The following is a 27,032-nucleotide window of genomic DNA, read 5'->3' as shown; positions in this document are numbered from 1 at the left end:
TGTCATGACTGTTATGCAATATTCCAGTGCATGTCATTCAGGCAAGAAAATTCAAAGTCAGCAATACATGTGGTCTTCTACTTCAGTTGCCATTTGAAATTTTACTAGACTCAGGCCTGTGGGCTAGCATTGATACCTAACACTGCTCTAATGTTACACATGTATAAGAGTGAGTGAGTTTGGTTTTACACCGTTTTTAGCAATATTCCAGCAATATCACGGCGGGGGTCACCAGAAATGGGCTTCACACATTGTACCCATGTCGGGAATCGAACCCGGGTCTTCGGCGTGACGAGCGAACGCTTTAACCACTAGGCTATCCGACTGCCCCCACAGGTATAAGAACACAGACATGACAGAAGTGAGTTGATGCTTACAATTCTCGGCGCCAAGAGGCAGTTGTTGTATAGCAATGTAACAGAAACAGCCAGCTTTCTCCTCCAAAGTATCCTCCATGTTGCCCAGCCAAGGACCACAGTGTAATTACTGCCACAATTACCCCAGTTTCATTAGCAGCCTGCTGATCACTTCAACATCTCCATGTACAAGGAGGTCAAGAGGTGAACTCACACTTATGAATATCATTAACTTTATCTTGCAACACTAGAGGTACTGTTGTAGCTGTTGTTTTAAACTGTTCCTCCTTTAGGAAAGAACTCAGCATGCTTTATGTGATACAGCCCCTCGTACTGCTCAAGGTCAGTTGTGAAAATACACAACTTATACAAGAAAAAGAAAAGATCCTTTTTTCCAGGGCATGAATGACAACAATAAAAAAATAAGGCTGACCAAATATTCTTGAATGAATACAAAAAATGTCAGATTCTTTCTTAAAATAACGTTGACATATATAGGAATATCTTCCAAGCTTCTTGTCTGCTTTAATGGAAACATTAACCAATGAGAATTTTCGAAGGGGCCTTCGGACCTGTGCCAGTTTCTAAAGCTGAGTTAACACACATCTAGCTGGTGTTCTGGCATTAATTTACACACATTTTACTCATTAGGTCTGCATATGGGCTCTTATTATAGGGCTGACAGAGGCAGAGATGGTGCAGACTGGGGAGTGGACAGAGGCAGAGATATATAGGGCTGACAGAGGCAGAGATGGTGCAGACTGGGGAGTGGACAGAGGCAGAGATATATAGGGCTGACAGAGGCAGAGATGGTGCAGACTGGGGAGTGGACAGAGGCAGAGATATATAGGGCTGACAGAGGCAGAGATGGTGCAGACTGGGGAGTGGACAGAGGCAGAGATATATAGGGCTGACAGAGGCAGAGATGGTGCAGACTGGGGAGTGGACAGAGGCAGAGATATATAGGGCTGACAGAGGCAGAGATGGTGCAGACTGGGGAGTGGACAGAGGCAGAGATATATAGGGCTGACAGAGGCAGAGATGGTGCAGACTGGGGAGTAGACAGAGGCAGAGATGGTGCAGACTGGGGAGTGGACAGAGGCAGAGATATATAGGGCTGACAGAGGCAGAGATGGTGCAGACTGGGGAGTGGACAGAGGCAGAGATGGTGCAGACTGGGGAGTGGACAGAGGCAGAGATATATAGGGCTGACAGAGGCAGAGATGGTGCAGACTGGGGAGTAGACAGAGGCAGAGATGGTGCAGACTGGGGAGTGGACAGAGGCAGAGATATATAGGGCTGACAGAGGCAGAGATGGTGCAGACTGGGGAGTGGACAGAGGCAGAGATATATAGGGCTGACAGAGGCAGAGATGGTGCAGACTGGGGAGTAGACAGAGGCAGAGATGGTGCAGACTGGGGAGTGGACAGAGGCAGAGATATATAGGGCTGACAGAGGCAGAGATGGTGCAGACTGGGGAGTAGACAGAGGCAGAGATGGTGCAGACTGGGGAGTGGACAGAGGCAGAGATATATAGGGCTGACAGAGGCAGAGATGGTGCAGACTGGGGAGTGGACAGAGGCAGAGATATATAGGGCTGACAGAGGCAGAGATGGTGCAGACTGGGGAGTGGACAGAGGCAGAGATATATAGGGCTGACAGAGGCAGAGATGGTGTAGACTGGGGAGTGGACAGAGGCAGAGATATATAGGGCTGACAGAGGCAGAGATGGTGCAGACTGGGGAGTGGACAGAGGCAGAGATATATAGGGCTGACAGAGGCAGAGATGGTGCAGACTGGGGAGTGGACAGAGGCAGAGATGGTGCAGACTGGGGAGTGGACAGAGGCAGAGATATATAGGGCTGACAGAGGCAGAGATGGTGCAGACTGGGGAGTGGACAGAGGCAGAGATGGTGCAGACTGGGGAGTGGACAGAGGCAGAGATATATAGGGCTGACAGAGGCAGAGATGGTGCAGACTGGGGAGTGGACAGAGGCAGAGATATATAGGGCTGACAGAGGCAGAGATGGTGCAGACTGGGGAGTGGACAGAGGCAGAGATGGTGCAGACTGGGGAGTGGACAGAGGCAGAGATATATAGGGCTGACAGAGGCAGAGATGGTGCAGACTGGGGAGTAGACAGAGGCAGAGATGGTGCAGACTGGGGAGTGGACAGAGGCAGAGATATATAGGGCTGACAGAGGCAGAGATGGTGCAGACTGGGGAGTGGACAGAGGCAGAGATATATAGGGCTGACAGAGGCAGAGATGGTGCAGACTGGGGAGTAGACAGAGGCAGAGATGGTGCAGACTGGGGAGTGGACAGAGGCAGAGATATATAGGGCTGACAGAGGCAGAGATGGTGCAGACTGGGGAGTAGACAGAGGCAGAGATGGTGCAGACTGGGGAGTGGACAGAGGCAGAGATATATAGGGCTGACAGAGGCAGAGATGGTGCAGACTGGGGAGTGGACAGAGGCAGAGATATATAGGGCTGACAGAGGCAGAGATGGTGCAGACTGGGGAGTGGACAGAGGCAGAGATATATAGGGCTGACAGAGGCAGAGATGGTGCAGACTGGGGAGTGGACAGAGGCAGAGATATATAGGGCTGACAGAGGCAGAGATGGTGCAGACTGGGGAGTGGACAGAGGCAGAGATGGTGCAGACTGGGGAGTGGACAGAGGCAGAGATATATAGGGCTGACAGAGGCAGAGATGGTGCAGACTGGGGAGTGGACAGAGGCAGAGATATATAGGAGGATGATCTACACAACTGGGATACGGTGACATGCATCAACCAAATAAGCAAGCCTGACCACCCGATCCCATTAGTCGCCTTTTACAGAAAGCATGGGTTGCTGAAGATTATTGAAAAAAATCAGTTTGCATCATGATAAATTGAGTCCTAACATCACTGATGTAGTAATAGCTACTACAGAACATACTTGTACTTAATCACAAGCTGTACCCTGGTCACATTTCGCTAATTACATTAATTAGTGAAAAAAGTGTTAGGGTTAGCAGCATGAAGCCAGGCAAACAGGATCTTGCACAATATTGCACAACTCATGACTGGTGGATAATGTCAATAATCCACCTCTCTAAAACTGGAGGAACGAAAATAAGTGGATGACTTGTAGAAGTAATAAGCGAGAGACGTCATAAGCAGGAAATTGCTAAGATCGTGAAACACAATGTTCTGTCAATCAATAGAAATGATTAACATAACCAGTGAAGTGAGTGAGTGTGGGAGAGAGAGAAAGATAATTAGAAAATAACACGACATAATGTTTTGTAACATTTTAATTTTCAAAATAAATCTGCCTGTTCCAAAACAGCTGTGAAAAGCTAAAATCATTTTTGAATGGAGTGAACCATCTACCAATGGATGACACCTTCTGCATCCACAACCAAAACATTAGCTTGCAAACATTTAGATAAAACACATCAAACATATTTGGCTTATTGAACAGAATACCATATCGTCTATACAATTCAAGTCAAGAGGTCTTTGACATATCAATAATATACAAAGCTTAAATTCAAACACTGCCATACTTATCTAATATTGTGTGCAGTTTTCAAAAATAAGGTCCCTGCCATAACCCTAATGCTTATTAAGTTACAAATTTAGTGGGTTTCTTGATACAAACACTACAGGAGCAAATATATCAAGGACACCCCAGGAGGATCCCCCATAATTCCAAACAGCAGTATGACTGTCAAAAACATAATAGAAAGTATTTCACATGTGTCACGACTCAGTGAAAGCAATTTGACAATGCTGACAAACCAATGAGAATGCAGGATATAATTACTTTTGTTTTCCAATCTGCAATAATGAGTTGTTAAGAGAGCATGATTTCCTCCCCATGTGACACCCATCTGCAGCTAAACGGAACAGTTGCACACAATGCTGGGCTCTCTGCTGCTCTCCCACTTCTCAGACCACACCACTGTGGAAATCACCATCCTTGTTATCAGTTTTTGTCCCTTTTCCAACACATAAACACAACATACTTCCCTTGTCATGAAAATGTACTTAGCAGTGAAGAGGACAGGAAGCAAATGTAAACCTGTAATAAGCTATCTTAAACATCATTTGTAACACTATCACATCACCATGGCAATATCTCAGTAAACACTTCCTCAGGCAGCTGATGACTAAGCTGGGAAAGCTTCCAGCAACACATGTTGGAAAAGTGTCAGGGAGGAATTAATTTTACTGCTATCATCATCATCATCATCATCATCATCATCATCATCATCAAAACTCCATCATCACCATCACCACCATCATCATCACCACCACCATCACCACCATCATCATCACAATCATCACCATCATCACAAATATCATAATTGATATACAAATGTACAGTAAGTTGACACATAAAATAATTAGAAAATAAATTGTAAAACTATTTTTCAACAGTTAGTACAAGTTCTGAAGTTACTCTTATTTGAATGGACTCCAATCTACTCCAACCAATCTGTTGTGGCACTGTTCCCATTGATGAGGGAATATATCTCCTTATTGTAACATAATATTCATACCAGCAACAAATTCCAACATATTATTCATAACAGCAACACAACAAACTGCAATATATTATTCATAACAGCCGCACAACAAACTGCAATATATTATTCATAACAGCAACAGTGGCGAGGATAGGGGAAGCCTGTATTTGTAAAGCAAGGGGAGATAATTAGACAGCACGTGTTGGGTCAGTCTGGGCCTAGCCACATTTACAGACTATCAGTAATCTGTGGAAGGTTGCAGCACCAATGGATTGGGATGGTAAATCAATGGAAATTAGTCACCACTGGACCGGGATGGTCAGCTCTGGCCAGCAATCACACAGACATCTTTAAACTGTAGAAGGAATTATTACCACTCCAACATGTTAAACTGCGATTAGTCTGGTTGCAGTATGACTAATTGTACCACTACACGCTGGTCGATTAAGTATGTTATACGTGAGGATCGATACAAATACAGATCCATCCCAGTATAGTCCCACTGATTACTCTCTTAATGTCTTACCGGTATGTAAGAAACAATGGTCTGCATCGAGGCGAAAATGATATACTGGCAGTATGTTTAATTGAACAGTGTCCTCATATCAAATAAGTACGAATGCAGCTAATGACAATGCATAGTGATTCACTGCAATAGTCAGGATGATTCATGTAGATTATCATTATCAAGTAAGTGAACTAGAAAAAATGTATAAAGAAACCCACTCAAGTACCTTGATCAAGCAAGCAGAAGGTATGTGCATCTGTAACGCTACATGAGTTGAAAACCAAGAGTCAACCTTGACTTTATCAAATTGCTGTACACATTATATAGATCACGAGACAGATGGTGAGATATACATGTTGGTCAATTACAACAGAAGAAAATTACTAGACCAAAAGTGCATTCCTGGACATGTCTTAGCAAACATGTTATATGTCAATACTTTTATTTTCCTGAAATAAATGTTTGAATTAATAACACATACTTTTATATGGACATCACAATAATGATACAGTTACCAGACCTACTTTGAACCCATAGTCTGTTTGCACTTCAAAACAACAAATAGGCCATCTTGTTGAAAAAAACATCTACAAACATCGAATCATATGTGCACAAAGCTAACTTGGCACTACAGAAGTTGTATGTTAAAGTATAGGAAGTGTTGTCATCTGTAACACATGGACTGGACAACCACCAAGCATCGTCCCCGTCACTCGAAGCAGCAACCTGCAGCCAGTGACCATCTGCTACTAAAGGCTGTGGTGGGATGTGACCCATGGACTAGACAACCACCCAGCATGGTTGTCCCCCTGTCACTCTACACAACCTGCAGCCACTGACTGTCTGCTACTAAAGGCTGTGCAAGGTTGTGACACATGGACTAGACACAACCACCCAGCATGGTTGTCCCCCTGTCACGCTACACAACCTGCAGCCACTGACTGTCTGCTACTAAAGGCTGTGCAAGGATGTGACACATGGACTAGACAACCACCCTGCATGGTTGTCCCCCTGTCACTCTACACAACCTGCAGCCACTGACTGTCTGCTACTAAAGGCTGTGAAAGGATGTGACACATGGACTAGACAACCACCCAGCATGGGTGTCCCCCTGTCACTCTACACAACCTGCAGCCACTGACTGTCTGCTACTAAAGGCTGTGCAAGGTTGTGACACATGGACTAGACACAACCACCCAGCACGGTTGTCCCCCTGTCACGCTACACAACCTGCAGCCACTGACTGTCTGCTACTAAAGGCTGTGCAAGGATGTGACACATGGACTAGACAACCACCCAGCATGGGTGTCCCCCTGTGACACGAAGCAGCAACCTGCAGCCACTGACCATCTGCTACTAAAGGCTGTGCAAGGATGTGACACATGGACTAGACAACCACCCAGCATGGGTGTCCCCCTGTGACACGAAGCAGCAACCTGCAGCCACTGACCATCTGCTACTAAGGCTGTGCAAGGATGTGACACATGGACTAGACAACCACCCAGCATGGGTGTCCCCCTGTCACTCTACACAACCTGCAGCCACTGACCATCTGCTACTAAAGGCTGTGCAAGGATGTGACACATGGACTAGACACAACCACCCAGCATGGTTGTCCCCCTGTCACGCTACACAACCTGCAGCCACTGACTGTCTGCTACTAAAGGCTGTGGTGGGATGTGACACATGGACTAGACAACCACCCAGCATGGGTGTCCCCCTGTGACACGAAGCAGCAACCTGCAGCCACTGACTGTCTGCTACTAAAGGCTGTGCAAGGATGTGACACATGGACTAGACACAACCATCCAGCATGGTTGTCCCCCTGTCACGCTACACAACCTGCAGCCACTGACTGTCTGCTACTAAAGGCTGTGGTGGGATGTGACACATGGACTAGACAACCACCCAGCATGGGTGTCCCCCTGTGACACGAAGCAGCAACCTGCAGCCACTGACCATCTGCTACTAAAGGCTGTGCAAGGATGCGACACATGGACTAGACAACCACCCAGCATGGGTGTCCCCCTGTGACACGAAGCAGCAACCTGCAGCCACTGACTGTCTGCTACTAAAGGCTGTGGTGGGATGTGACACATGGACTAGACAACCACCCAGCATGGGTGTCCCCCTGTCACTCTACACAACCTGCAGCCACTGACTGTCTGCTACTAAAGGCTGTGGTGGGATGTGACACATGGACTAGACAACCACCCAGCATGGGTTTCCCCCTGTGACACGAAGCAGCAACCTGCAGCCACTGACCGTCTGCTACTAAGACTCTTGCATCTCTGCCTCTTGGACCAGACAACCAATGGGTATAGCCTGCCTACTGTGAAACCACCAGGCAGTCACATCTTTCTGATATGTCTGGACTTTTTCTTTCTTCATAGAGATGGTTAAGCAAACAGCAGGGAGCTCTTGTTAGCAGATGATCAGAACCATCTGTGAGCAAAGATATAAACTGGAAGCTATATTCAGCTGTCAGATATGTTCCACTAAGGCCAAAAAGATAATTAACCCCGATCCCTAGACAAACAGAACAAGTATAACCTCTTAGTCATCATAAATGATTAAATCTGATCTAAAAGATCAAAGTAAGGTTTCTTGTTCTTCCTGCATCATTTTCTGCCTGCATATTTGTCTGTCTGTATCATGGTTTGACAACATCTGTATCCTTGCATCATTCGTCTGTCTGCATCATTGTCTATAACACAGTCAGTACCATTTGCCTGACTGCATCATGTGTCTGTCTTCATTCAAATCTCCATTGACTCCATGTCTAGGCCCAAAACTATTGAAGGTGTCCTGTCAGCTTACAATTATGCGTGTGAATGGTACCAGCAAATTCATCCACTAAACTTACCTGATGTCAGGTTTTTTATTTCCTGCAAACAACTTGAAACCTTCTTATACAGGCTATTATCAGATATTTTCAGGTAATAAATATTACTCGACAGGATCCCACATTCAAAGAAGCCTTCAACTGTGCCTTAAAGGCCCAAAAGGCTTGTTGAAGGTTGCTATGAATGTGGTATGTGCTATTAAGGCTGCTATGACTAGCTTTTGCCCCTGCATGTCAAACACAAGACAACTTGATGAAGCCTGAAACAGAGAATATCCATGCTGCGTGAGGAACAACCTGGTGGGAAGCTTGCTAGACAGCCTTTGATCTACTGCACCTTTCAACATGCATTTGTCAAGCATGGTTATAAAACTCAAGGATGCAAGAACTAAAATAAACAGATAAATTTGAGCAAATTCTCTTTCTTGGCACAAGTGTGAGTCTCAGGAAATAACACTTTTAATCATGATAATTAAGTGCACTGCACCCACTGAACCCAGCACTAGAGTTTTTCTACCATTTCTTCACAAATGGGCTCTTAACATACCCAGCTTTCAATAATTGGCTCGAATGGGGTTGCCTTTCTGAAACTGTGTAGTCAGATAGCATAAACAGTCAACTCTGATCACAGAGGTTTGACGTAATTAGAATACCAGTTTCAAGATTGCCCCAATGGATGTGGGGGAATTTTGTTTGTAAATGGCTTTTGGCAGGTTTTCAGTTTAAGAATGATCTTTATTGCAGTTCAATTTGTAGCTATTTTACATTGCACTTGGGGGTTGCAGAAATAGCATAACCTTCGGTCCGAACTAACACATGACAGGCGAATAAGACCTCACACTGACAACAATAAAGGTCTGTATGCAAAGAGTATTATGAATGAGTTGGGTTATAATGCAACTATTAACAGTATATTTCAGTGAAAAGGGCATGTCAGCTTATTGTGAGAGGAAATCCACAAGTAAAGATTCTTAAGGTTGCTGCTTGGGTGAAATCACTAAGCACAAATGTCAGCTGACAATGGTGCTGATAAACCGAACATATGGGGCTAAATGGGGATTTGAACCAATCATCAGATCTGCAAACTCAACACCTTAGACCACTTAGCTATTACTAGTCTCAACTGATAATAATTTTGGAACAATTTGATTTCACTCAATACTACATTGACCTACTATAGATCTTAACTTACTGACACTTGCACGTATTAAAAAGAAAGAAATGCTAGTTGCCAAATGTTTTAAGACATCAGACAACTTCACCACGATTTGATGCAAGTTTTGGTTTTGATATTTAACATTCTGTACAGTTCTATTGAAAAAAAACGAGTTCAAAAATGGTAGACAGAACCTGATGACATCAGCAGCATCGGACTTAGATGGCTGAAACAAGTTAACTCAAGGTATCACCTGATTAATGCACCTGTCTTAAGTATTCATATTTAATATAGTGTGACTGGATCACTCCAGCTGCGGCAGACAACATGGGCTTTCCGTATCAGCAGATGACCAGTGAAATGTCAAGGTGACAGAAGCTTGGTCAGGCTGTTCTAAAGCTATAAACTTGGGATCAATAAACCTCCACACATTTCATACACTCTGTAGATGGTCAATAAGACAACTGTTGACAAGCAGAGACTGGGAGGCAGATGGAAGGGTAAGGAAAGCTTCTATCAAGGGGTATTAGAGTCAGTTCTTGGCAAAGCAGGCTAAGGCAACCTTCCTACAAAGGCAACCTTCCTACAAGGGCACCATACCCTGTGGCTGTGTGAGTCACTCTTGTCAGGGTGACATCAGGCAAGTGACACTACCCTCAGGCTCCATGTCATTCAGAGGCAAGGAGGGATAGGGCAACCTTCCTACAAGTGACACTACCCTCAGGCACCATGTCATTCAGAGGCAAGGAGAGATACGGCAACCTTCCTACAAGTGACACTACCCTCAGGCTCCATGTCATTCAGAAGCAAGCAGGGATACGGCAACCTTACTACAAGTGACACTACCCTCAGGCACCATGTCATTCAGGGGCAAGGAGGGATACGGCAACCTTACTACAAGTGACACTACCCTCAGGCACCATGTCACTCAGGGGCAAGGAGGGATACAGCAACCTTACTACAAGTGACACTACCCTCAGGCACCATGTCATTCAGAGGCAAGGAGGGATACGGCAACCTTCCTACAAGTGACGATACCCTCAGGCACCATGTCATTCAGAGGCAAGCAGGGATACGGCAACCTTCCTACAAGTCACACAACCCTCAGGCACCATGTCACTCAGGGGCAAGGAGGGATACGGCAACCTTCCTACAAGTGACACTACCCTCAGGCACCATGTCACTCAGGGGCAAGGAGAGATACGGCAACCTTCCTACAAGTGACGATACCCTCAGGCACCATGTCATTCAGAGGCAAGGAGAGATACGGCAACCTTACTACAAGTGACACTACCCTCAGGCACCATGTCATTCAGGGGCAAGCAGGGATACGGCAACCTTCCTACAAGTGACACTACCCTCAGGCACCATGTCATTCAGGGTCCAAGCAGGGATACGGCAACCTTCCTACAAGTGACACTACCCTCAGGCACCATGTCACTCAGGGGCAAGCAGGGATACGGCAACCTTCCTACAAGTGACCCTACCCTGTGTCTATGAGTCAGGGTTTGGCAGTCCATCATCATGGCAACTACCAGTGGTTAGTGGTTCTGAATTTACAGTCTACCTCCAACAGTGCTGCTCAAGTACAGGAGCAGAGACTTCCTTTGCCAGCTTCTCCCTCAGATTCACTTTGGGAATGCTTTAATTTGATTTATCACAAAATGGCAGGCGAATAGCTTTGCATACACTGTCAATGCCAGAGATCTGTCATCTGGGATGTAATCTCGGCTCCCAAACCTGATGATTTAAGAGGCGACATGTCAAAGAAGCTCACAAATAGATGGGTCCTCAAATCAGGTTGTACAAGAAAATCCTATGCTTTATCAAAACATCAATGTATCATACCTTCATGCTCTCCTTTTTGTCAATCTCTGACTTTTATGACTTAGTCCACATTTCCTTCTCTACACAAAGTTCATATTTCCTTCTCTTCACAAAGTCCAGACAGATGAAAGTAGATGCAGTTAATAAATGTCCGCATGTCAACATAGACACCGGAATTATCGAATCTTGGAGAGTTTTACTTAAACTGAAAGTAACATACAAAACAAGTTGTGCTGACTGTGTCAAACTGGCAATAACTGGGTGAAATACATATTTTAACAAAATCCTTACTCAATCGACCATAAGTTTTAATACAGGTTAAAAAAATGTTTGTTCATATGCATTACATCAAATATTATCTACAAATATTACAGTTATCTATATCTCAACTTTGCAGTCAGGAATCAATATCATTTCGTAAGAAGTCATTGATTACAAACACTATACTTGGTCCGTAAATAATGTCAATAACAGAAAAACATATATATTTTTACAATTTGAAAAAAAAACCTTGAAAAATTCATTGTTATCCTGCTAAGTTAAAATGGTATTCCAAAAGCCACATATATTAATGATTTTGAAAAAGAATCTTTAAAGGTTCAGCAGTGTTCAATTTTAAACATGAAAGCAGGGGAAGAAACTAACAAAACTAACAATTTTAGTCCACTAGTCCTTATAACATGTATAATGATGACATATAGCAAAACCCTTAAAAATGGCAAATTTCTACTAGTCCTAAGGATACCTCAACTGTTGGGCAGTTTGGCAAGGACTATAGGACTAGTGCCAATTTCTAATGCTGGAAAGACAAGTGGTCCTTGTCGAAAACCTAAAAAGTCAAAGATGTGGGGGTTCCTGGATTCAAATATTACACACGACACCAAAGTTGAGCATTGATTTGTAACAGCTCCTTTTTTCTTAACAGAGTATATAAATGAAACCAGGTATTCAAGGAACTTACAGAAAAGGTACCATCCTTCTGGAATGAAGATGTACATTCTGTCAATATATGTACATGCTCCGTATCGCGTACCATCTGTGTATCAGCAGCGTGTCAATCAACAATGACGGTCAGCAATCATGACGAACAACACAAGTAACTTGGTACTTGAGTTCTTGTTTTACCTTTGCATAGGTGATACGTCATTTTTCATGTTGAGTGCATATTTGTCACAAGTCCCCAATTGGTGCTAACAGGAAAACAGCATGACATCTTCCTACTGCATAGCAACAGGAAAGGTTAAAAAACTTTCATCATCACTAGGGATACAAACCTTTCTGAAAGTAAAATGAGTCTATTCGTTTCTTTGTTTAGCGCCATATTCGGCAACATTTTGGTTGCAATTACAGGAAGGTGCTCATATTCTTTGTTTCTTTGTTTCTTTGTTTGTTCAATGCAGCACTCAGCAATATTCCAGCCATATGGCGGTTGCCTGTAAATAACCAAGTCTGAACCAGACAATCCAGTGATTGATATCACATGATTCAATTGGGATAAGTTGACAAATTGTGCAATCAACTAAGACACCGTGCCTCACCAGTCGATCCATTTAGATGCTTCTTATAACATATGCATGTCGTAAAAGGCGACTAACGGGATCGGGTGGTCAGGCTCGCTGACTTGGTTGAAGCATGTCATCGATCCCATCGATCCCAATTGGATCGATGCTCATGATGTCAATCAATGGATTGTCGAGTCCAGACTCGATTATTTACAGACCGAAATCATATAGCTGGAATATTGCTGAGTGCGGCGTAAAACAGCAAACCAACCAATCATAACTGGATTTCCCACGGTTCAAGTAATACAGCTTATAAAAGAGCTGTGGAACAGAATTGCTGTAAGATGCATTGACAAATGTTAAATTCAAAGGTATATACAGGTATATATAATTCACATTTCCCCATCTGCTGTAGAACAAGTTTGTGTCCTGAAAATGAGGTGAGGTGAGGTGAGGTGAGGTGAAATGGCGTTTAACGTTATCACGTTCAAGAATATTTCACTTATATAGCAATGTGCATGCAAAAGAGTGTGGCTGCTTGTATAAGTCCAGACTAATGACTGGTTTATAATCGACACAATTTCATACCCCACTCAGACACCTAATATTTCCAACCTAAACAAACTACTCTTGGAGTCATTCTTACAACACATGCAGTTTTCATACCCCAGCAGGAACAGACATTAGGTTGGGCATCCAAAATATAACAAGAACCTTTCTTCATCTAGCAACTATTGCTTCAGCAAGAAATACCGTATTCGACGTAATAAGCGTGCCTCTCTAATAAGCGCCCACGGCGATATTTGCTAATATATTGACAAGAGAACAATCCCAATTTCCACCCCTTCCGATTGATCAATGTACACAAGACATTTATTCATGTATAATACACACTCGTGTGTTATATGCACCCTTAATTAAGGGCAATTAAATTCTGAAAAAAATATATCTGTCATATATAAATATTTCAGGGTGTCAGCATGAACCACGAAATTTACGTTCACCATTTACCAAAATAAAATTCTAATAACAGCCCTCTATTTCTAATTTTGAGAGCGCCCTGGGTGCTTATTACGTCGAATATGGTAGAACTTACAATTTTGAACAGGTCCCTGGACAACTGATCATAACAGTAAAAATTCTCTTGCATGAAAACAAGGTGAACTTGTCTAGATTATTGACCAAATATAGGGTCCTTTATCACAACATCGATATTCCACTGCCCGCATTTGATACTGATGACATGATTTTATGTAGCCTTTGAAAAGTGGGAGCCATTACGACAGTAGATATTTTGGGGGTCAGTTTCTAAATTTATGGGTCATGATACTTGTTAAGAACTGTAGTTTCTTGTGTATAGTGCACACTTTTCCTTAGAGTTCAAAGTATATCTGTTGTATATCTCGTCACGCTGAAAGCCCAGATTTAATTCCCCAACATTGGCACAGTGTGTCCATCCTATGTCTGATGTCCCCTGGTGTGATATTGCTCAAATATTGCTAAAAGCGGTGTAAAATCATATTCACTCACTATTAAGTAAAACTTATTATATTCAAAATTTCATTCAACATTGTGTACATTAATTTTGGAGAAATAATGCGTGAACAATAGACAGATTGCTCCAACTCACCAATATTTACAGCAACCACGATCACTGCCATACATTTTTTGTTTTGGGGTCAATCTCGTAATAAGTTGGTCAAGTTTGTCACCAACAGTGAAAGTCAAATTCTCCTTGTCATTGCCCTTATATTAAAAGTTAAAGATTTAGGAAGTCTTCAGATTCAGATACCAAAGGAGTATCCTCAAAAGCATCCCCAGGACCCCCCTTTCAGTTTTATCACTGGACTTATTTATCAGTATTCATACTCCACAGCCATTGTGGCCACAACATCCCCATGTTCATCAGCTCTTACAACAGCATGAAGCACACTCAGAGGAAACTCCCTTCCCACATCAACTCCACAGCCATTGTGGCTATAACATCCCTAAGTTCATCAGCTCTTACAACAGCATGAAGCACACTAAGAGGAAACTCCCTTCCCACATCAACTCCACAGCCATTGTGGCCACAACATCCCCATGTTCATCAGCTCTTACAACAGCATGAAGCACACTCAGAGGAAACTCCCTTCCCACATCAACTCCACAGCCATTGTGGCCACAACATCCCCATGTTCATCAGCTCTTACAACAGCATGAAGCACACTTGAGGAAACTCCCTTCCCACATCAACTCCACAGCCATTGTGGCCACAACATCCTATGTTTATGAGCTCTTACAACAGCATGAAGCACACACAGAGGAAACTCCCTTCCCACATCAACTCCACAGCCATTGTGGCCACAACATCCCCATGTTCATCAGCTCTTACAACAGCATGAAGCACACTCAGAGGAAACTCCCTTCCCACATCAACTCCACAGCCATTGTGGCCACAACATCCCCATGTTCATCAGCTCTTACAACAGCATGAAGCACACTTGAGGAAACTCCCTTCCCACATCAACTCCACCGCCGTTGTGGCCACAACATCCCTAAGTTCATCAGCTCTTACAACAGCATGAAGCACACTAAGAGGAAACTCCCTTCCCACATCAACTCCACAGCCATTGTGGCTATAACATCCCTAAGTTCATCAGCTCTTACAACAGCATGAAGCACACTCAGAGGAAACTCCCTTCCCACATCAACTCCACAGCCATTGTGGCCACAACATCCCTAAGTTCATCAGCTCTTACAACAGCATAAAGCACACTTGAGGAGACTCCCTTCCCACATCAACTCCACAGCCGTTGTGGCCACAACATCCCCATGTTCATCAGCTCTTACAACAGCATGAAGCACACTTGAGGAAACTCCATTCCCACATCAACTCCACAGCCATTGTGGCCACAACATCCCCATGTTCATCAGCTCTTACAACAGCATGAAGCACACTCAGAGGAAACTCCCTTCCCACATCAACTCCACAGCCGTTGTGGCCACAACAAGCCTATGTTCATCAGCTCTTACAACAGCATGAAGCACACTTGAGGAAACTCCATTCCCACATCAACTCCACAGCCATTGTGGCCACAACATCCCCATGTTCATCAGCTCTTACAACAGCATGAAGCACACTCAGAGGAAACTCCCTTCCCACATCAACTCCACAGCCATTGTGGCCACAACATCCCCATGTTCATCAGCTCTTACAACAGCATGAAGCACACTCAGAGGAAACTCCCTTCCCACATCAACTCCACAGCCATTGTGGCCACAACATCCCCATGTTCATCAGCTCTTACAACAGCATGAAGCACACTTGAGGAAACTCCCTTCCCACATCAACTCCACAGCCATTGTGGCCACAACATCCTATGTTTATGAGCTCTTACAACAGCATGAAGCACACACAGAGGAAACTCCCTTCCCACATCAACTCCACAGCCATTGTGGCCACAACATCCCCATGTTCATCAGCTCTTACAACAGCATGAAGCACACTCAGAGGAAACTCCCTTCCCACATCAACTCCACAGCCATTGTGGCCACAACATCCCCATGTTCATCAGCTCTTACAACAGCATGAAGCACACTTGAGGAAACTCCCTTCCCACATCAACTCCACCGCCGTTGTGGCCACAACATCCCTAAGTTCATCAGCTCTTACAACAGCATGAAGCACACTCAGAGGAAACTCCCTTCCCACATCAACTCCACAGCCGTTGTGGCCACAACATCCCCATGTTCATCAGCTCTTACAACAGCATGAAGCACACTTGAGGAAACTCCCTTCCCACATCAACTCCACAGCCATTGTGGCCACAACATCCTATGTTTATGAGCTCTTACAACAGCATGAAGCACACAAGAGAACTTTTCCTCCTCAAACATGCTACAGAAAGCAAACATGCATCCATGGATGACTGATTATCAGAGGAGATGATCTAACCGAAAATAAGCCCCACATAAACCCAACAACAAAACCCCAAGAGCAAAAACTTCTATATTTTGGTGTATTACCTCAAGCACCAAGGAGAGTGGATAGTCTATACTGTTGTGTAAGATTCATCAAAGATGATAAAAACACTCTGAAATTCTCCATCCTTGGTGCAATCTCCTTACAACTAAAATTACTTAATTCTACTCAGCAAGCATCTGTTTCTGGGCCTAACATTCCCATGTGTTGACAAACCACAAAATCCTCGTTCTACATTCCACTTTTCAAACTTTTCCTTTTTATGTTTTGAGTGTAAGATGAATGACAGACTTAAGAGTGAGTGATGGGTGTTCTATACCCTAGTTTGTGATACTACAACTACATCAGTACAACATCTCATGTAAGCCAGGCAGAAACAGGAGACCTGGTACATCAAACAATCAGCTCTCGAATTTTCTCGTCTAGTGAGTGAGTGAGTGAGTGAGTGAGTGAATGTTATTTACTGCGGTGATCAGTAGGATTCCAGCTACAGAAGGCAGCCACCAGACTCCACAGTCAGCGATAGTCCAGCTGTATGAGGTGTGTAAATAATCGAGCCGGGAAAGTCAGTTGTTGATATTATGAGCAACGTCCCAGGCCGTCAGTGTCAGTGTGTGATGATAGACAATCAACCAAGTCACCGAGCTTGAACACCCCGATTCCACAAACAGTCACCAGTGGACAACCTTTGTTGTCTCGTGGATAGAGCGTCTGCCCGGAGAGCACAAGGTCGGTGGTCAATCCACGGCTGCCATACCCACCCCAACCCCCATTTCCACAAACAGTCACCAGTGGACAACTTTTGTGGTCTCGTGGATAGAGCGTCTGCATGGAGAGCACAAGGTCAGTGGTCACAATCCACGGGTGCCATACCCACCTCCAATACCATTTCCACAAATAAAACAGTCACCAGTGGACAACCTTTGTTGTCTCGTGGATAGAGTGTCTGCATGGAGAGCACAAGGTCGGTGGTCACAATCTCCGGCTGCCATACCCAACCCCACTACCATTTCCACAAATAAAACAGTCACCAGTGGACAACCTTCGTGGTCTAGTTGATAGAGTGTCTGCACGGAGAGCTCAAGGTCGGTGGTCACAATCTCCGGCTGCCATACCCACCCCCACTACCATTTCCACAAATAAAACAGTCACCAGTGGACAACCTTCGTGGTCTAGTGGTTAGAGCGTCTGCACGGAGAGCACAAGGTCGGTGGTCACAATCTCCGGCTGCCATACCCACCCCCAATACCATTTCCACAAATAAAACAGTCACCAGTGGACAACCTTCGTGGTCTAGTTGATAGAGTGTCTGCACGGAGAGCTCAAGGTCGGTGGTCACAATCTCCGGCTGCCATACCCACCCCCACTACCATTTCCACAAATAAAACAGTCACCAGTGGACAACCTTCGTGGTCTAGTTGATAGAGTGTCTGCACGGAGAGCTCAAGGTCGGTGGTCACAATCTCCGGCTGCCATACCCACCCCCACTACCATTTCCACAAATAAAACAGTCACCAGTGGACAACCTTCGTGGTCTAGTGGTTAGAGCGTCTGCACGGAGAGCACAAGGTCGGTGGTCACAATCTCCGGCTGCCATACCCACCCCCAATACCATTTCCACAAACAGTCACCAGTGGACAACCTTTGTGGTCTCGTGGATAGAGCGTCTGCATGGAGAGCAAGCACAAGGTCGGTGGTCACAATCCCCGGCTGCCATACCCACCCCCACCCACCTCTCTGGGCACAAAGAAACACAATCAGCTACTTCGCCAAGCCTGACCAGCCGATCCTCCTGAGTCGCATCTTACAAGCATGGCATACTAGGGGCCTACTCTGACCCAGAATACCCACAGCCCTAAACACAGAGTCAAATTTGGTTCGACTTTCAGGCAAAGAACTGGTAAACATACAATCAGAAGCTGAGAGTTGGGTGTTCCCTGGTGGTCACCAAACTAACTACTGTCCATACCCAATAGCCATTGTGGCCATCTGATACTGTATATTGCTGTCTATAAGGGGAGTCTTTCATACCTAGAATGAGGGGGTTAAATGAATGAGGGAGCATGGTTTTACGCCACTTTTAACGCTAACGCTTTAACCACCTGACCTCCCCCCGAGGGGGTTAAGAAGGGGGATCATCTTATACACGGGGTAGAAGATTTCACATGTTTTTTCCCAACTGTTTCACTTTCGGGTTCCACTGGCGATGTCAACTGGTGTTAGATAGCCAGCCCAGCGCTTGACAATGAAAATCATTTACTCATTTCACCACCTCTTATACCAAAGAAGGTGAACATGAGCTGACACTGCAGGATTGGCTAACTGATTCAGCTGGCACATCACTGACTGTAGCGTAAAACAACATTCACTCATTTCAGAAAAATAGAAAAGGTAGAAGAAAAAAAATGTTTTTTTTATTTTATTTATCACACCAAGTTCACAGCAGAATTGACAAAGGTTGAAAATTCAAGGCATTTATTAATATTAATAAAATTCTACGGCATTTTCAAAGCCATACAGCCAAAGTCAAGATCTTTTCAAGCCTGTGCGAACCATAGAGAACTGCTTTGTGATGAATCAGCAGTTCTGAAGCTATACACGATGCACTTTGGTGAATTGAATATTCAAGGTGTATCAAGAAATATCATATTTATCATATCATGTAACAAATTACATTTTCAAAATTGTGCTTTTGATAACACCAACTTCAGTCATCCGATCATTAAGATCAAGACCCACTTATTCATTTTCACTCAGTCAATGTACAGATGAAGCTAACTGGACAGGCCGGGTCAGCTATATGTTTATTTATTCAATTGCACAAATAATTCCCCACTACATTCTTATTACACAAGCACAGATTGAATTCTCCGGTACAAAGAAAGTGGCTTTTTCTGCCTTATTTGCCATGAAATGTACCTGTCACTTCAAAACAGAAATCGTGTCTCATTTTTGCCAAGGAATGACAGGAATGTCTTTCAAAGATAAACAGCTGATCTGCTGAACAAGGGAGCTAACTCCTACCATGCTCATGTCATACCAGCTGGTAACAGTACAAGTTTAAATTTATAAAAAGTATGTGGAGAATGTTCTGTTTCAAACATAACACAAAAAGAATGCCTGCGAAAAATAGAAGTACACAAATGTTTCATGGAACAATGCTTAAAACGGAAAAAATATACCTTTAACCCTTTCAATATTAAAGAAACAAGATAATTATCATACCCAACTTTACATACAATTCAGATGTGAACTTTCATGTGTTAGTTAACGCAACCTAAACAGAATACAAAATTGTGTGTGCAAGTACCGGTAAATGAAGATTAATTTGTTTTCAATTAATTGTCTTGAGTATGTAATGATGTACTTAATTATTTACACAAAATGATTTGTCTATCAGCACAGACAAAAAGCCAATCATACTTAACTTTGACAAGCCCATTCCATCAACAGAACATTTATGATATTTTGTTTTCATTTCGATTCTACAGCCTTACTATATCCAGCCATATAACAAATGGTGACTATACTGAATACAATTAATGGAGTAATGAATACCAATAAGCAAAGAAACAGAAACAAAATTTAATTGTCTGTTTTCCTGATTTTCATCTTCAAATACTTTACAATATATATTCATCAGTACATTCATCTTCATAAATAAATCGAAACATCAAGCATATTATTTCCACACCACGTCAAACCTAGTCAGTAATAGTACCCGAGTTCAAAATACAGCTCCCATATCAATCCCAGGCAGAGAAAGTTTCAGAAAGATTAACAATTTATTTCAGAAAATCTATTTTTTGTACAATTGATAATTTGACACATTTTATCCTAAGACAGACCACATAGTGATTTCCAACTCAAGATGAGATTGTCATGACATAAATACTGTCAGTGTCCCATCTGAGGAGCAGATAACTGAGGAGGGACTGTGAGCCACTTCCCTGCCCTACATCCATCTCGCCCAGCAGGGTTCAACTGGCCTGGTGTCTCTGTTCCCACAATCTTCAATTACTTAGCACATATCTAGTTCACAATGCTGATAAATCAGGCTAACAGAGCAGCACTGACCCAGATTCCAGGCCATTTTTGCCCCCTCCAGCCACCCTCATGACTGGAAATGGAGCATACACTTGCTGAGAACACATACACCATCTATTCGCAGAATTTAGGTCAGAATCTGCCAATTATGAAGCAGTGTTAGAATCGCTTTTGCCAAAAAATGTCCCACGCAAACACAGACCCTTTGTTAAGCATTGCTAGGATTGCATGAATATTGTCAGAAAATATGGTGACATTTATTAGTTCCTTACACAAAACGATTACCGTATTCAACCTGACAACAGTCCATTCCTTGAAGTCATAGTATTGTAGTTGTCTTGAATAGGGACACTTCCTTCACAATGAGTCCTACCCCAACTTCCTTTAAACTATTAAACCATGGCTAAAAGATGGCCGTAAGTTGCAAACAAATAGGTTGCACTGGAGACAAAATTAATTCTGGTGCCACGAACTACTTATGAAGGAGCCACCTGCCTCCTTGGAAATGACTTAGACTGATACAATGTTCACAAATATGGTTTCACTTTGAGTTGGAAAATCCAATATATGTCCATATTGTGGTGAAGTATTTGCAATCTGTAGACATTAAGTTATTTCATTGCCCACCCTTTAAGGCATTAGCATATGGTATTGATGTGATATAATCTAAAGATGCAGAGTGTATATATATTAGGTGAGGTGAAATTGGGTTTAACGTCGCGTCCAAGATTATTGGACTTATACAGCGACGTGCATGCACGTGTGTGTGTGTGGCTGCTTGTACTAGTCCATACTGATGCCGGTTTATAGTGCTAGCTCACTGAGATACCATGCCGCAGTTTAACCCTTTCGCCCCGACTGCCCGATTTATCGGGCAGCATAAACCGTGTCCCAGAACCCGGCTGCCCGAAAAATCGGGCGAGAACTGTCCAAGCCCCACACCCGGCTGCCCGATAAATCGGGCGGCGCGAGCGTGTTTACAAAATCGCTCTTTCTACTTCCTTTCTCGTGTGTAATCTCGTTCTAAATATGGAAACGAGATATACACGTGATTGACACGTCATTCTATGGAATTTCCCCGTCTTTTTGGCGCGAAAATCGCGGATGTCACCTGTTTTCGCGACAGGTATTTTTCTCGCTTGAATCGTAAATCAAGCGTAATGGCGGCCAACTACGATTCGGATAGCGATCAGATGATTAACAACGACTCTATCGGGAATAATAATGTGTTTGAATTGAATAATTTAAGCGAAGGGGAGAGGGAATTTCGCGAATATTTTGGTGAAGATTTTGACGGTTTCGACGAGGTGTCCCCCCCCCGCCAACTTTCAAGAATGGGAGTGGCAGAGGGACCACAACAGTGGAGACATGAGGGATTTTGAAGAGGCGACCGGACTCAAGAATATATATATATTGACACATACGGTGAGTGAAGAGTCATGCTATTGATTTTTTCCAACTGTTTTACAATGATTCTGTGTTTGAACGGATTATCAGTGCGACGAATGAGAATGCAGCCTACACGTGAACGAGCGATCACAACAACAACAAAGGTGAGTGGCATGACGTATTTGTTTCTTTTTTTTTTTAAATTATTTTTCTGATCGCAATCCGAATTGTAGTTTGCCGGTTTGTCGTATGTCCTTATATTTCGCTCAATTTGAATAAAATTTATTTCTATAATCATGTTTGTTCTCTTGTTTTTTACATCTTAATTTAAATTTTAGTAACTGTATAAATTATTTATTTATTAATTGATTTAATAAAGTACTGATTTAATTTATTATGCAGTTGTAAATAGCAGTGTATTGTAAATATGTTATCACAACTTTTATATTTGCAGAACTTGAATTTACGATCTTTCTGTCCTTTTACAATCTTTCCCTCTTCAGATCAATCTGTGATATCTTCCCTGTGATGTCATTCTTATAGTAGCTGTGGTTCAATGTTCATGTAATGTGATAAATTACTTTTTAAAAACTTAAATACTTAATTTTTGTTTCAAATCCTGAAAAAGAACAAAATAAATCAAATATTTGTTTTTACCTGTGTTAACGAGTTTACCTGCGTTAACAAGTTTACCTGTGTTAATGAGTTTACCTAAGAGGCTGTAGGTGTATCATAAGTAATATGTGACATCAGTATAGAAAACAAAGTCAGTACCAAGAGTTGTAAACTTGTTTATTTGTTTACAGATGTGCATGAAGAGAATTTACCTGTAACACCTGCGATTACCTGTGCCGTCCAAGATGACAAGACCACTGTGTTATGTTTACCTTGTATCTGTGATTTAGTTTTGTGATTTTTAATACAATTTGAGCCAAAATTCATTGTCTGTTTTCATTTTTTCAGTGTTTTCAAGTTTTATTTCACTTGTAAACACCTGTAATTAGATAATGACAAAGGTTAGAGACAATAACAACAAAGAATATTAAAGTATACTTAATCCTCTTTACAATGGTATATGATCAATGTATATTAAAAGCAAGTTTCTGGTAGAAAAAGTGCATCAAAAATGATGGTGTGATTTTCTAATAATACTGCCAGGGAGGCCAGTGTACAGGCCTTGTCAGTGTCAGGGACTGCAGGGTTTCAAGGGACATAACTCTGGGGCAGCCAGTGATGAAAGAGTTAACATGAATACCCCACTCAGACACAGTATACTGACTCCGAGCCAACCAGTCTTTGTTTTAGCCCCTTAATGCCGAGTGCCAGACAGGGTAACAACAAGTACCATCTTTTAACGTCTTTTGGTATAACGTGGACGAGGATCGAACCCCGGACCTTCCGCTCTCCGGGCGGACGCTCTACCACTAGACCACGGAGGCGGTCTGTATATATATTAATTTTGCACACTGGAATATTAGAAGCCATTATGTTCTGAATGCTTCATAATGATGACTCGGACGCTCTTCCTGCTTTAAGTGAATCCTAAATATCAACAAATGGCTACTGAGAATTTCAAACAGTTGTCACTTGCTTCCCATCTAGGTAGAAATGAAAGGGAAACGTTTAACACAACAGTATTTAAAACTATACCCTCTAAAAAGTGAATGAGTGAGTTTGGTTTTACGTCGCTTTTAGCAATATTCCAGCAATATCACAGTGGGGGATACCAGAAATGGGCTTCACACACTGTACCCATGTCGGGATTCGAACTCGTGTGACAAGCGAACACTTTAACCACTAGGCTACCCAACTGCCCCCAACTGTTGAGAAGAATCAACACAAATAGATAACCAGCATAGTTGCCCACATGACAAGGCCTTCATTGTAGTGAGTGAGTATGGTTTTATGCCACTTTTAGCAATATTCCAGCAATATCACGGCGGGGGACACCAGAAATGGGCTTCACACATTGTACCCATGTCGGGAATTGAACCCGGGTCTTCGGCGTGACGAGCGAACGCTTTAACCACTAGGCTACCCGACCGCCCCACTTCATTGTAGTGAGTGAGTATGGTTTTATGCCACTTTTAGCCATATTGAAGCAATATCTCAACAGGGGACCCCAGAAATGGGCTGCACACATTGTACCCATGTTGGTACCCATTGATATAAGTACACTAATTCCTGAACACACCATTTCACCTCATCTCAGCCAAATCTAAGTCAAGAAACTATGACTTAACTAATAATTATTGCCTTAGAGACGTGTGCAAGTCTATGCTACAGCCTACAGCTGTTGAAACTTACAAATATGAAGGGATATTTTCAATAGGTGTTACGGCTCTCCAACTGGTTTTCACTATTTTAGAGGACATGAAATGCTCGGATATGCTACATTAAACATTTAATTTCAAGCTTCATTTTGATAGGGGAAACAATTAAACATTGGAAGCATCTGTCAAAATTTCTGTCAGTTATGTTTATTTGAAAGTTTAATTACGCAATTTCAAGTTTGACTCATCACGTCTAACGCAAGCTCCTTTCTCCACAACCGAAATGACTAAATCACGATATTTCATGCCAGACAAAAATATACCCTCCATGATAACCAAACCACTCATCATGATATGTCAGTTTTTTCAACAAACAGGAAAAAAGCAGTTTGAAAGGGAAGCAGATTGGACAAGCTTGAAAGGCTGTCCACGCTTGCTTGACAGCAGGGTATGTGTGATACTGATAAAGAAAAATCCACTCTGCAAACCAGACCAGAAATATGTTTATTAACAAATGCCGTGGTCCTCATCTTTTTGACATTGATGAATCATACGACCATTCAACTCAGCTGAGAAGTATGTCAGAAAGAACTTAGTGGTTGGAGTGAACTACACAGGTGCATCTGCAAATATCCCCCAAAGCTTAAGTGCAGACAAAGCACTAATAATGAGCAGGGGTGGTCTTGTGCTTTGTGTGTTTGCTTGTGATGTGTGAGGCCTTAGCTTCATCAGAAAAAAGTGGTAAGTACTTTATGTAAGATCTCTGATAATTTAAAGATGTGATATTGGTTAGAGAGACAAAAACGTTTTACTGCCTCCTTCCCAGACAAAAACACAGTTTACCATTCCGCATACCATCTATAACATTAGTTAGAAGAAAAACAAGCAGATTATATAGTAAATAACGGGGGCAAGGGTACAAGGCATGAACACAACTAGTTATAAAGAAAACATCATAAACTTTTGATATATCCTCTGAATGTCCACCCTAGGTTCAAACATAATTTTCAACCATAACGCATTAAGGTCTGGTCACGTGATCCCTTTTGGAAACCATACCACGTGTTATAGATACATGGGAAGTTTTTGGAAATGTGCATAAGACGGTATTACTGAAATCACTTAAAACTACCAAATGATGACTTTAGAGCCTTTTGAAGTCATGAAAAAAAATAAAAACTTTGAAGATTTGAAACTGTTTATCAGTAACCCCTTATACTTCAAGACTAATGTCAAAACCCCTCACAGTTTGGTATCTGCAGAAAGAGCAGACCCTGGGCAGTAATCCTAATACAGACAAAGAAAAGCTAAGGGCGAAAATGGGACAAAGAGTCCCAAAACAAGAAGTCCACGTGTATACATTTAAACTTGCCAAAGTGTGCGCAGAACAAATGTTTTTGAGATCCTTAGGATATCACCTGTGACTGCATACTAATTTAACCCATATCAAGGGATTCATCTGGGTGCATCCAATATAACCCTAATTCGAAAACTATTTGTTGTAAAGCCCACGCCATCTGCTCTCTGTTCTAAGGATACCGTATTCGACTTAATAAGCGCCCCGCTCTAGTAAGCGCCCACGGCGATATTTGCTAATATATTGGCAAGTGAACAATCCCAAATAGCACCCCTTCCGATTGATCAATGTACACAAGACTTATTTATTCGTGTATAATACGTACACATGTGTGTTATATACACCCTTAATTATGGGCAATTAAATTCAGGAAAAATATATCTGTCATATATAAACAGCTCAGGCCGTCAGCATAAACCACGAAATTTATCTTTCAGATCTGTTTTTTCCACCAAAATAATATTCTAATAAGAGCCCACTATTTCTATTTTTGAGAGCGCCCTGGGGGCTTATTACGTCGAATACGGTATACAATGTAACAGAAATATTGCTATTTTGAGGTGTAGGGAGAAGATGCAGATTTTCTTTGCATGAGCATTTTGTAAATGAAAGAGGAGATAACTCTTGCTGTTGGATTTAGAAGTTTTTTAAGTGATATTGGATACATAGCTAAGGCGGGTGATGATATTAGTTCCTATTGTAAATCTTTGTAAGGTGGGTATTGATATCAAAATAAATCAAAAATAAATCAAAAATAAATCCTCTGATGGGTAGGCATTAGGTGAAATTGGCAGTCTGCCTCAACCATATCTTTACTTAATTTGTACCAGCACTTGCACATGACCATCTGCAGTTGTTCAGCTATGCCACACTCAGACCTCTCTGTCTGGGGTCTCCAGTACATCCCCAGTACCCTATACTTGTGGTAAAAGCTGACTAATATAGAACAAGTCATCACAGTTGTACCTGGCTGATTAGACCTGTGAAGATCAGAGGCAGAATAGGTCTTCAGCAACCCATGCTTGTCGTTAAAGGTGACTATGTTTGTAGTGAAACGCGACTAACAGGATCGGGTGGTCAGGCTCACTGACATGGTTGATGCATGTCAGCGATCCCAATTGCGCGGATCGATGCTCATGATATCAATCACTGGATTGTGTGGTCTAGGCTCGATTATTTACGGACCGCCGTAAAATAGCTGGAATATTGCTGAGTGCGGCGTTTAACAACAAGCAAACAAAACCTGGCTGATCATCATAAGTGCCATCATACCCTAACTGAATGAC

The 27,032-nt window shown here is 42.7% G+C and overlaps 1 protein-coding gene across 3 annotated transcripts in view; it reads right to left on the bottom strand.

Moving 5' to 3' along the window:
* Positions 1 to 27,032, bottom strand: part of LOC139447622 (fibronectin type-III domain-containing protein 3A-like) — a 179,971-nt gene that overhangs the window by 88,029 nt on the left and 64,910 nt on the right. Inside the window, exon 1 of one of the 3 annotated variants that reach the window (XM_071229030.1) lies at positions 378 to 459. The exons of the other annotated variants lie outside the window; for them this stretch is intronic. Within the exon in view, the coding sequence (XP_071085131.1) occupies positions 378 to 456 (79 nt within the window). The 5' untranslated portion in view covers positions 457 to 459. Of the gene's footprint in view, positions 1 to 377; positions 460 to 27,032 lie in introns of those variants that run through there. 3 annotated transcript variants of the gene reach the window in all.

This window comes from Haliotis cracherodii, unplaced genomic scaffold, assembly GCF_022045235.1.
Source record: "Haliotis cracherodii isolate W230 unplaced genomic scaffold, xgHalCrac1.p SCAF_7, whole genome shotgun sequence".
Classification (NCBI taxonomy): domain Eukaryota; kingdom Metazoa; phylum Mollusca; class Gastropoda; order Lepetellida; family Haliotidae; genus Haliotis; species Haliotis cracherodii.
This window is presented reverse-complemented; position numbering and strand designations above follow the sequence as displayed.